At 37.8% G+C, this 13,253-nt stretch overlaps 1 protein-coding gene across 1 annotated transcript; it reads right to left on the reverse strand.

Annotated features, from left to right (window-relative positions):
- Positions 1 to 2,751: 2,751 nt before the first annotated feature.
- On the reverse strand, positions 2,752 to 7,895 carry LOC101742331 (carboxylic ester hydrolase). Its single transcript, XM_012688375.4, is given in 5 exon segments — positions 2,752 to 2,860; positions 4,031 to 4,232; positions 5,102 to 5,789; positions 5,792 to 6,338; positions 7,722 to 7,895. Coding segments are annotated over 5 exon segments (1,623 nt in total). The 3' UTR covers positions 2,752 to 2,848.
- Positions 7,896 to 13,253: the final 5,358 nt, after the last annotated feature.

Below are 13,253 nucleotides of genomic sequence, written 5' to 3' on the forward strand. Positions count from 1 at the left end.
CAATTTTAATTTATATGTATAATGTAGACACATTTTTACGACGCCCGTAGGTCAATTTTAATTGAATTAATTCTCTCAAAAAGTCTTTTTTACTGCTTAGGAGGGTAGACGAGCTCAGGGCCCACCTGATGTGAAGTGGTTAGCGGAGCCCATAGACATTTACAACGTGACGCCACTTGCTTTGAGATATGAGTTCTAAGGTCTTAGTTTTTACAGTATAACTTACATTTACACGTGTATTTTCTTTTCGTTGTCTAATTCTTTTTTGATTATCAATTGCCTTGTACTTATGTTATTAAGTTGGACTGTGTCGTCCTTTCAAAAAAAGGTGCGTGTAGTTATGTACGCGCGTAAGAAGTTATACTTTATTTTTATTAAATTTATTTATTTTTTTTATTTAAATTTTAATCAATTTGAAAAAAAAATCGATTAAACAACATCCTCAAACACGCATATTGGACATCCCTTTTCTTGACATCGTATAAATTCGGTAATTCTCAGTACGGTACGGAAAGTTCACCTGCGGCTATATTCAGACTCGCCAAGTTACGTCGGTCGTATTGTAATGAGCGATTTAGTGGGCAACTTCATTCTGTTAATTTTGTGTCACGGTGCGCGCGCATCGTAAAATTTCACTCTCATCAATTTTTCATAACGCGCCTAAAGAAGTATAACTTCAATAAATTGCAGTTTAAAAAAATGTTTCTAAATTTCTCACTACAAGTATGGTATAAATCCTTAATTAATTCCTTAATATTAAGTTTGAGTTTCAATGTTTGTTGTTATTCTGAAGCTTAACACTCGTATTTATTGAATACTAGCTGACCCGTCAGACTTCGTAGTGCCTCAATCGATAAATAAAAGACCTAAACTTTTGTATAAAATAAACTTAAAACAAACAAAAGGAATCCATCCGATGGGGGACACATTAAAGGAAAAACAAAATTGTTATTTTTATTTATTACTGAGTATTTTCATATTTATCTACCTTTTAAACCTTCTCTGGACTTCCGCGAATAATTCAAGACCAAAATTAGCCAAATCGGTTCAGCCGTTCTCGAGTTTTAGCGAGACTAACGAACAGCAATTCATTTTTATATATGTATATAAGATAGATTCCTATAACTATATTATACATAACATAATTGTGTTGTTTTTTTGAGTCGGAACATAGTCAAGTATCAGAGCCGTGATCAATACCGTCTTTACCATAAGGGCACACGGGGCCCGTGCCCAGGGCCCCCATTCTCAGGGGCCCCCCTAAGGACCGAAAATTTCTCTCACACATTTATTCGGTTTCCGTTATCGTAATCGTAACCAAAAAACCAGCAGCATTCTAATATCATTAATGACATATTATATCATACCGTATTTGATTACCTATAATAAATGGTCTCATACTCAGTAAAAAAATATTATTATAATTCGCTTTTTTTACTTTCCAAAAGGGCCTCAAATTCTTGTGTGCCCAGGGCCCTAGCCTAATTTAAGACGTCCCTGGCCGTGATATGAGATATGTAGTTAATAAAAACATATTTGAACCGAACTATTCACCAACAATTTTTCGTGAAACCTTAACAAATAGCCTTTGTAAAGACGCTGATCTCATGGCTTCTCCATCACAATACCGTTTGTTATTCTGAATTGGTGCTCATTTTATCGGTTCTCCTATATTCGAAACGACCCCACTAAATTCGTATTGTCACCGAGATTAACTCGCCAACATTGTGTGGACTCTTGTTGACACAATCTTCCATATTTTTCCTGCTTTATTCTATTTGATATGATCTATAAGCTACGTGACTTTGTATATGCCAATCCAATCTTATATATGTTGATTTTGTACGTTATTCTATGTATATGTTCCTTAGATAATTGTTGTTAGCTTAAATTTTAGCTTATGGAATTGGGAAAGCACGAGCATAATCGTAATGCAACAATTAAATGTTAATTAGGGTAGTTTTGCGGTCTACTGACACCGTCACACCCTTTGAAAGTTTGCGACGAAGTAAATAGGTTCCAAGGCGTTCCAATTCGTTGGGAATTAAAGCCTTTGTGCGATTTATGTTGGGACACACTTGTAAATAAGTATTTGTGTAATTGTGTTTGTCTTGGAATCAAGGGTAACGGTAGCTATCATAGATTAGATAATGCGGACAAAACTTGAATCACGCAAACGATATTCAAAAGATAAGCTTGCAGACAAAACAGAATCGCCGTCTCCACAGTGCGTGGTCAGTGCGTTTTCAATATCAACTACAGGTGCTCTCGCAATCTCGCAGATCGAAAAAAATTTAGATCTGTTGAGTAATAGTATCTGTTCGATTTTAATGCTTCTAGAATTACAAGGCCGCATTTTTTTATTGTCCTTGTAGGCGAGCATACGGCGCACCTGATGGTGAGTGTTTACCGTCGGCCATGGACTTCAGCAATGCCAGGGGCATAGCCAAGCCGCTGCTACCGCTTAATACTCTCCACAAGCTTCGTTTGAAAAAAGACATGTCATAGTGCTCGGGAAACACCGTGGAGGGGAGCTCATTCCAAAGCCTGATGGTACATGGCAAAAAAGACCTCTGGAAACGTATTGTGGATGACCGCAGTGGCTCTAGGTAGTATGTATGACCGCAGTGGCTCTAGGTAGTATGGATGAACTCTACTCCGGTGGCGGGCGGTGCGGTGGTAAAAACGAGATAATGGTATAATCTCGAACAATTCCTCAAAGCACTCCCCATAAGCATAAAATGAAAATAATTTAAAAATTTGAAATTGAGTTTAATAGTAACAATCTTATTTTTAACTTGAAAAAAAACAGCCTTCACGAGTTTGTGTTGAGAGTATTTCCGTACTTCTACGATGAATTCTGAAAAAAAGGCAATTAATTTAATTAATTTCAGTTTTATTTGTAATCATTCTAACAATCAGATTGTGATAAAAAACTTCAAACAATAAAAATGTATCACTAAGCAAGATAATAGGTTAATTTTTAATTACGATTTTGTACACTTGTTGTTATCCAACGTATCTATAATTATCTATAGTGTTTCGTTAGTGTGTTTTTCCTCAATGTATTTCTAAGTAGTGCATTTGATTATTATGTGACTTGGTACAGCTTAGGGCCTGCGCACACCACGTTATTTAAACGCGCTGTCGACGCGCGTTTGTAGCGATACAGACGCGATACACACGCAAGTCAGAATAAACCTGTAGACCTTTGCACACCTGTATAAATTCAAATACGCGTTTGAATCCATACAGACGCGATGCTAACGCGCGTTTGTATCGATACAAACGACAACAAACCGCTCTGTAGAATAAAAGCGAGTTTAAAAAACGTGGTGTGCACAGGCCCTTATAGTTGATACTGGCAGATTACTATCATAGAACCATCAACGCAGTGTAGGTTACGCGCGAGTAATTTCAAGTAATGGTTATAATATTACATACACTAATCGATGGTCAATGTAGAGCGTGGCCGGTTTCCCTGTAGCTTTATGAATGACTTCGATATTTGCTTTTCAGTTCGCAAAATAGTGTAGGTATTAATTATTGTTACGCCGGCAAGAGCAACATCATATATCGTCGAATAGCAAAAACGAATATCAAAAGTACTATTAAAATCGAGAACGCTCGAAAAGTACAACCCCGTCTATTGTCAAATAGCGGAAACTCATATCGAAACTACTCGACTTGTCGGGAACGTTTTCGATAATTCTAGGGATGTCGTATCGACTATAAAAGCGTTTCGGAGATGATACGGAGTTAGTTAATAAGCGGAATTACTCGAAGCGAAACACGGAACGGATCACCTGAAGCGAAGCGGAAGAAGTGAATTACGGAATTGTTAAGTGTTCTTTAAGTTTTTTAATGTTTAATACAGCTTTAATTTGTAATTCGATGAATGTTTTTTTTTTTATTAAAAAAATCACATTTTATGTGATTCGATTTAAATTAATATCATTGTCCCCACCCTGTATGTTAGATAGACAATTGATAGCAAAATGTTAATGTTTAGTCTCTTTCAAAATATTACCTTTGCCTCCGAATTCAATGTAAATGTCCTTGGTGGTTGTGGAGTTTTGTAATGCTTCTCGTAGATACTGTTCCAGAAGGAGAACTTTTTCTTGATCAGTGGTCGTCGTAGCTCGATGTTTTTTCCCACGGATAAGTGTGGCGATCCGTACTTGTTCACATTGGGCCAAGAAGGTACTGGTGAGCTATCGACAACTGGGTTACTGCAAAATTAAAAACAGATGTTATGTTACGTTAAATGGCGAAAGGCTATATGGAGGATCTCTACTCTACAAATACAAAAAAAGATGTGTGGTGTCATAGGACACCGGACAGGAACGAATTTCCTTATTATAAAAATATTAATTTTAAGTTCTATTCGAGGTATAAAGAAAATAATTATTCGGGTATACATTTTTTATTGATAACAATAAAAAAACTACAAATAAACACAAATAATATACAAAGAAACAGCTATTTATGTGAATAATAATAATGACCGTCAGCATGTAGACTATACATTAGACACTATAGCCATTAATTATACTAAGACTATACATAAATAATAAAAATCTTCTGCTGTTCGTTCCAACAAGGATTGCTGCCTGATTTTTTTAATTGCAAACAAAATCTTTGTACGCCGACCAAATGATTTCAATGCTGTTTTTTTGTGGCTCACCAAATTTTATAATTGCTAAACATTTCATTACTTCTCTATTATTATTGTGTGACATTCATATTATAATATAATACAGATGTTAGATGCGTTAGTAACTGTTGCACTCATTCCATAATTTCAACAGTCTAAGTTGTTCCCATAAAAATTGATAGATGGCAGTAGTATCTCTAAAAATAAAAAGTGTCGTGACAACTTTTCGTAAGAATTTTTTCCGTCTAGCCCCCTTTCACAACGCGCGATAAGGAATTTCGTTCCAATAAAAAAGGTTTTGATTATTTAAAGTTGGCTTGTGAATATTGTGTGAAAATATATGAATGTATCACGAATGTATGGAAAATGTACTACGCTTATCTAATTGTAAACTTGTCCCAAATTTTTAATAATAACCTTCTTTTAACAAAATAATTCACTTACTTTGTTTTAATGAAATTGATCCACGCCTGCCTCAATAGTCTTTTGATATTTATGTATTCTTGTGAAAATCCATCATCTGTTTCATCACGGACAGCTCTGGTCTGTCTGCAATGGGTTGCACCTTGGAATTCTGAATCATCTTCGTAATACGAATACTCATATAAATATATATTAGTATCACCAGCGGCTATTTGTAACTGAATATTTCTCAACATTGAATAAACAAACAGAGTATCTGTTTGATAGTCAACGAAATTCATATCCATGTTACTATCTATTGGTTTATTACCGAAGTAAAATTTCTTAACAGCTTCTGCGATCTCTTTCATTTCATCTACACTTTCAAATTTAAGGTCTCCAGGTAAGAATGCACTGAAATCTTCATTCATTAGATCAATCCACGGGTTAAAGTCGCCTAAAGACATCAACCCTTCCTTATTGGTTAGACCATACATTGTCGGGTAGCGGGTAAAATTACCACTTTTAAGAATGTTGTACGGTGCGTCATGTAAAAAAACCTCTTGCCCAACATCCTTTTCAATGCATGGCGCATATTCAACTAGTCCATCTGGTCTTTTTATATTGGGCCTAGTAAGAATAGTTTCTACAGAAATATTTAAGAAAAAGTTTTCTAGCTGTTCCAAACTATTGAAATTAGTAAAATTAAAATTTTGGGCTTTGAGTTTGCAATTGGATCGAATTGAACTGTAAACGATCCAAGATTAGAGCCACTGTCAGGTATAGCCCTATTGAATAGACCTTCGGACATTTTTGATACAAGCAATAAGTCAACAGAAGAACCGCCTGCACTACATCCAGTTATTGTTACGTCATTGGGATCACCACCGAAAGTAGCGATATTCCGTTTTACCCAGCGAAGGGCTGTAATTTGATCCTTCATACCGGCATTGCCGGGAATTTTCTCAGTGCCCAAACATAAGAACCCAAGTAGCCCAATACGGTAGTTAAAAGTGACCACTATAACGTTGTTTAACGCTGCGAAGTCTGTGAATCTATGAGCATTGCCCAACCCGGAATAATAGGCCCCGCCGTGAATATCTACCATCACTGGTAGATTCTCTTGTTCAGTATCAGGAACGAATATATTCATAACTAAACAATCTTCTTGCATTATTTTATCTGATAGATCCACGTAAACTACTTCAGCTTGAGGACATATTATTCCTTTCTTTACGGCTTCGAAGGTTTCCGTCCACGGTTCTGGTGATACTGCTGGCTGTAGAATAATTAATTACGTTACTTGTCACAGGTTTCATTGAAATAATAATAAAACAAAAATCTTTGATTTCGAGACATCATATATTTATTTATTTATTTATAACTTCATATACTAGAAAGTATAAAGGCGGACTTAATGCCATAGGCATTCTCTTATAGTCTACCTTAGGGAAGTGCAGAGATGAACCTTGGTAGGTGTAGTGTGAAGGTGATATTACTTAAGCATATGTTAAGTATAACATACATAATATTTATAGATACAAATACATATACATATCATAAATATATACATATAAAAACATATATACACAAATATTATCAATTAGATGACTCTGCTAACTCTCTGAGAAAGTTTTCGAACCTTCGTCTTAAACGCTTCACGTGTGGTGGCTGACCTTATTTTGAGTGGGAGCCCATTCCGTAGAATAATAGACTGTATAGTGAATGAATAATGTAAAAAGTCAGAACTATGTGGAGAACAGCGAAGAAGAAGATTATGAGATGAACGAAGATCTCGGCTGTGGTCAGACTCTAAGTATTGAAAGGAAGTAGTTAAATAAGCAGGTGGATTTGGGGAGTGCAACAAAGAGTAAAGAGTACTGAGAGCACGAAAGCTACGGCGTTGACGAATGGGGAGCCATTTGAGTTGGGAGCGATAAGAAAATACGTGATCGTATTTCCGAAGATTATAAATAAATGGAATGCAGTTATTGAGAAGCCGGTTAAGTTTATTGAGTATATCTGCATTCAGGTCAAAGTAGCACACATCACCATAGTCGATCATGGGGAAGACCAAAGTTTGAACGAGCATTGTCTTGGTCTCGAGCGGAAGGAAATTCTTCAGGCGGTAAAGCATATGGAGTGTAAGTGTAACTCGCTGACACACGGAGATGACCTGGGCTCGCCAACTCAGGCTGGAGTCAATAAGTAGTGTCTGGAGTCAGTAAGTAGAATCATATATCATAGTGTGGTAGTATGACTACATAGTATAAAACAAAGTCGCTTTCTCTGTCCCTATATCCCTATGTATGCTTAAATCTTTAAAACTACGCAACAGATTTTGATGCGCATGTAGAACATGCAACTTGATGAGCCTACCCAGGGTCGGTCCATCCAGCCTTTCTGCTAATACCCTCAAGACGTTGTTGATGCTTCCTCCTACTGTACGCATAATGGATGCTACGTTTTTGAGCATTCTCGTTAAATAGTCATCAGTGTGTGCATTGGCAAACATACCTGATGCACTACAATAGACTGAAAGTCTCAACAACACCCTGATCAAGATGCAGTATGGCTGATAACTAATGAACACGCGAGTAGTAAAATCCAATATCGATAAATTTACAAAGATGCGATGTTAAATATTATCTCTCAGCTTTACCTGAAACCTCTCCTTGATTGTCGCAAAAGGTATCTCATAGAATGAGTAGAAGCCGTCACCTTCATATTTATAGCCACGTACTGGTCCTTGCTCTATATTGACTACCCTAGATACATTCTTTGAGACAACTGCCACGATAACACAAAAAATTACCAACGAACTTTTCAGAAACATTGTGTTTATAAAAATAACTAACACCATTATATTTCTACCACTATTTATAGTATTATATCGAGATTACAACAATTACCGCAATCATTATCAGTTCATCTAGATTTAAGATTATTTATATTAAAATTAATAGTCCAATATAAGAATGGCTTTATTTGTTATTGCGTTGTAAACAATTTAATGATATTTTTGATAAAGTTTATTAGCTAAATAAAGTAAACTTAGCGTCTCCTGACTGTTGGAACGAGGGTCGTGGGTTCGATTTCACATCACGCAGACAATCATGTGATAAACAGGTTTGTTAGCTCTTTGTCTGGGTGTTTATTATCTATTAAAGAAAAAACTTTATACCCCTTTTTACGGAAATTGCGGGGACGGAGAAGTATGAAATTTCCCACACTTATAGAGAATTTAAAATAGGAGTGCAGAACGGTAATTTTTTTTTAAATTATGGCCCCATAGCACACACCGTCCATTGTTGTCGTTTGACCAGCGGTGTACTCGAAAAAAAATCCACGATGACTCCTCCAGCGTGAACAGCGCACTATGCAGTCACTTTGAGCGGGTGTAATGGCTTCTCGTGTATCACTCGTGGATTTTCTGTACCCCGGAAGCGATAGTTCTGCTTGTTTACGTACCCGCTGAGGTGGAAACGAGCCTCATCGCTCAATATGATTTTGGTCGAAAAATCGTCCACTTCGTCCTCAAGATTGAGGATGGTCTGGGCGTAGGGCCGCGTAGGTTACACGCGTTTGGCGGTCGAAAACCAGCAGCTGATGCACGGACTGCACTTAGTACAGGAACATGCGCAGGTCTTTGACCAAAATTCGCCTTAGGGACGACCGGCTGATGGCTAATTGCGAGGCACGAATTGTTACGCAAAAAAATAGACACGATTATTCCGCGTTCTTGGGGACTGTCCAGCTCCATGGGTTGTTCACTTGTATTCTACACCTGTCCAGTCCACAAATGTCAAAACAGATTTGACATTGGCGGCCATTTGCAAAAATAAGAGCATCTTCCAATAGGGTGATTTCTTTTGGCCCACCTTGTACAAGCTGTCAGAGTGAATTATCAAATTAGGAAGTTATCCATAATTATGAATATTAATTAAATTAATATGATATCTAATCGTAAATGTGATGCTTTAATCATCTTTACTATTAGCGAAAACACCTGTTATTGTTTTTATTATACCCATTTTGTTTTGAATGTGAATTTGTCAATTTTTACACTAATAAACTAATTATAAATATTGTTGCTATGGGGCAATGCGGCCGATGTAGAAATGATATTTATTCTGCAGAAAAGAGCTATACGTGCTATTTATAACATGCACTCAAGGGAATTCCTGAGGGAAAAATTTAAAGAAATTAAAGTACTCACTATGCCATCCTAGTACATTTTTTAAAATTTGATGTATGTTCGTAAACATATTGAGGAGTTTCCTAAAAAGTCTGATATACTGGTGGTAGGACCTCTTGGGAGTCCGCACGGGTAAGTACCACCACTCGCCTATTTCCGCCGTGAAGCAGTAATGCGTTTCGGTTCGAAGGGTGGGGTAGCCGTTGTAACTATACTGAGATCTTAGAACTTATATCTCGAGGCGGGTGGCGCATTTACGTTGTAGATGTCTATGGGCTCCAGTAACCACTTAACACCAGGTGGGCTGTGAGCTCGTCAATCCACCTAAGCAATAAAAAAAAAAAAAAAAAAAAACATAGAAATGCTAGGAACAAATACAAGCTTGTTGTGCCGATGAGTAGGTTACATAAGATACGAAATTCATTCGGGTGTTTGTCTGTACAACAAACTGTACAACAGTACAGCCTGTACAACAAAATCCCACAAGATGTTCAGAACCTACATATACATAGGTTTAAGAAAACTATTAAAGAACATCTGTGCAATAAAGCTTACTATAAAGTCAATGATTATCTAGAAGATGGCACAAAGTGGGAATGAGTTGCTCGCTTCGGGCATTTCAATATTGTAATAATTGTTACGTTATAAATTTCATTGTAAAAATGAGTATTTAAAAAAAAATGTGATATGTAAAAACACAAAATCTAATATTAGAAAAAAAAACATGCCCGCTGAGTTTCTTGCCAGTTCTTCTCAGGACGGAGGGTAGTTTTTGTGAATTGGCGGTAGTTCCTTTTGACGTTCAATAAGTATGTACTTTTATTTATGTTGAATAATTTTTTTTTGAATTTATTTGATTTGAATGCGACAAGACGATACGGATCTGTGGCCAAACGTTAACTTGTTGACAGAACTTGACCTGAAGAGCTAAAAGGCGGGTTCTTCCCCTGCCACTGCTAAGGTCCACGAGAGATGGTAACCCCTCACTCAGGTGGGTCGTAAGATCGTTCACCTACTTGAGCAGCAAAAAAAACTATTATTCAATTCATCTCGTTGATGTAATGCTACGCGATCTTGAATCTTGTATCAAGGGGTTGAGCTTCACTCCACGTCAATTTTAGTGTCCTCGTTAAATTTGTTCTGGAAATTGGTCTATTTGTTTTTTCCGTTCTCGTTTCCGGTGCCAATATTACAGTAGAAGCTTCTAATTATTTCTTATCTTGAGGCCGTTGATAACGTTAATTCACGCTCAATGTTTTTTTTTTTATTGCTTACATGGGTGGACGAGCTCACAGCCCACCTGGTGTTAAGTGTTTACTGGAGCCTATAGACATCTACAACGTAAATGCGCCACCCACCTTGAGATATAAGTTCTAAGGTCTCAGTATAGTTACAACGGCTGCCCTACCCTTCAAACCGAAACGCATTACTGCTTCACGACAGAAATAGGCAGGGTGGTGGTACCTATCCGCGCGGACTCACAAGAGGTCCTACCACCAGTAATACTATATATAGTTACATACAATTAAACCTTAGCAATGGTAGGCAATTATTTTTTTTATTGCTTACATGCGTGGACGAGCTCACAGTCTAACCTGGTGTTAAGTAGTTACTGGAGCCCATAGACATTTACAACGTAAATGCGCAACCCACCTTGAGATATATGTTCTAAGATCTTAGTATACCTAGTCTTGCGATAAATACTGAGGCAAAGGAAAAAAAATTCTATTGCAAATAACATTTATTACTTTTACAGTGTGTTAGTTTAATACAAAAATATAAAACAATTTAAAGTTTAAAAAGCTTATTCGAAGTGGTCTCCATTGGCTGCAATACGGTCCTTTAAGCGTTGAGGCCAGTTATCTATAGAAGCACGCACTCTTTCCATGGGAAATTTTTTCACTGCCAATCGTACGGATTGTTTTAGGGACTCCAAATTATCATGGCGTTTAGAGCAAGCTGCACTCTCTAAAACTGACCATAAATCATAATCCAGAGGATTAAGATCGGGACTAGATGACGGCCAGTCTTCAGCTCTGATGAAGTCCGAAAAGTTCGTTTTCAACCAGGACTGCGTAGACCGAGCTTTATGACCTGGCGCCGAGTCTTGCTGGAAGGACCATTCTTGATTATTGAACATGGTGTTGTTAAGGGGCTTCACTATCTTCTCAAGAATGGTATCTTGATACACTTGTGCCGATGTTTTGATACCTTCTTCACAAAAGTATGGCTCAGTCACTCCTTCATAGCTAATACCCCACCAAACCATCACTGAAATCGGATAGTGCCCACGTTGCACTCTGTCGACTAATTGGGAAGCTTTCTTAGAGCTTTGAGCATAAATACGGTCATTGTGTTTGTTAAAATGTTGCTCAATTGTAAAAAATTTCTCATCCGTAAACAAAAATTTTCTATGACCTCCCTTTGCGTACCGCTTCAGTAGTAGTTTTGATTTTACCACCCTATTCTCTTTTAAATTATCAGTTAAGAAATGACCAGTACGTCTCTTATAGGCTGCAAGTCCTAAGTCATCTTTTAAAATACGCGACATGGTTCTAGGTGCTATCTTCATCTCCCGAGATAAAATCTTTTGCTTTCGGACAGGATTTCTTCGAATTCTTTCCCTTACTGCTTTGACCACCTTTTTCGTACGAACACTACATTGACGACCAGATCTTTTTCTGTCACGAACAGAGGAAGTCTCATTGCACCTATTAATAGCCCGGTACACAAACATTTTACTAATACCAAGCGTATGGACAGTTTTAAAAATTGCATTTGGCTCCATACCTACTTTGTGTAATGCAATTACAGCGATTCGGTTCTCTTTATCACTCCACTCCATTTTAATATCGCAAAATATTGTACAATGTATTGGCGCCAAAATGAGAAAACTAAATGAGCAATCATATAAAAATGACAGATTCCAAATTCAAATGTAATATTTTGTTTATTTTTAATTGTAACAGTATTTATGGCCAGACTACGTAGGTAGTTACAACGTCTGCCCCGATCTTCAAACTGAAACGCATTACTGCTTCAGGGCAGAAACGGGCAGGGTGGGGAGTACCTACCCGCGCGGACTCACAAGAGGTACTACCACCAGTTTCTCTACCATCAGTTCTTCAAACGACCTTCAAGGTAGTCTTCGGCGGTAGACAGCGGCGGCGAAGAGTCTGGAGCTACTGAGATCTACGAGCGAAGATAACCCATCACCGTCAAGTGGAAAGCGTATTCTTTTGGTACACAATAAAAGTACTCATGAAGACCGTGATAAGTGATCCACAGTTCCATGAAAATAATTACTAAAACAGTTATATAGGTATTCTATTCGATTTTCGGGTACGGGAGTGCTCTGAGGAATTGTTCGAGATGATACCGGCATCTCGTTTTTACCATCGCACCGCCCGCCACCGGAGTAGAGTTCATCCATACTACCTGGAGCCACTGCGGTCATCCACAGTGCGTTTCCAGAGGTCTTTTTTGCCACGTGCCATCCGGCTATGGAATGAGCTCCCCTCCACGGTGTTTCCCGAGCGCTATGACATGTCCTTCTTCAAGCGAGGCTTGTGGAGAGTATTAAATGGTAGGCAGCAGCTTGGCTCTGCCCCTGGCATTGCTGAAGTCCATGGGCGACGGTAACCACTCACCATCAGGTGGGCCGTATGCTCGTCTGCCTACAAGGGCAATACAAAAATAAAAAAAATACCTACCCGCGCGGGCTCACAATACGCGCTACCATCATACTTACTTTAATCAGTAATTTGTAATTACATGAGCTTAATAAGTAAGACTTTTGAAGTCGTCGTGGCCTAAAGGATAAGACGTCCGATGCATTCGTATGTAGCGATACACCGGTGTTCGATTCCCGCAGGCGGGTACCAATTTTTCTAATGAAATACGTACTCAACAAATGTTCACGATTGACTTCCACGGTGAAGGAAAAACATCGTGTAATAAAAATCAAACCCGCAAAATTATAATTTGCGTAATTAC

This window comes from Bombyx mori, chromosome 14, assembly GCF_030269925.1.
Source record: "Bombyx mori chromosome 14, ASM3026992v2".
Taxonomy (NCBI): Eukaryota; Metazoa; Arthropoda; class Insecta; order Lepidoptera; family Bombycidae; genus Bombyx; species Bombyx mori.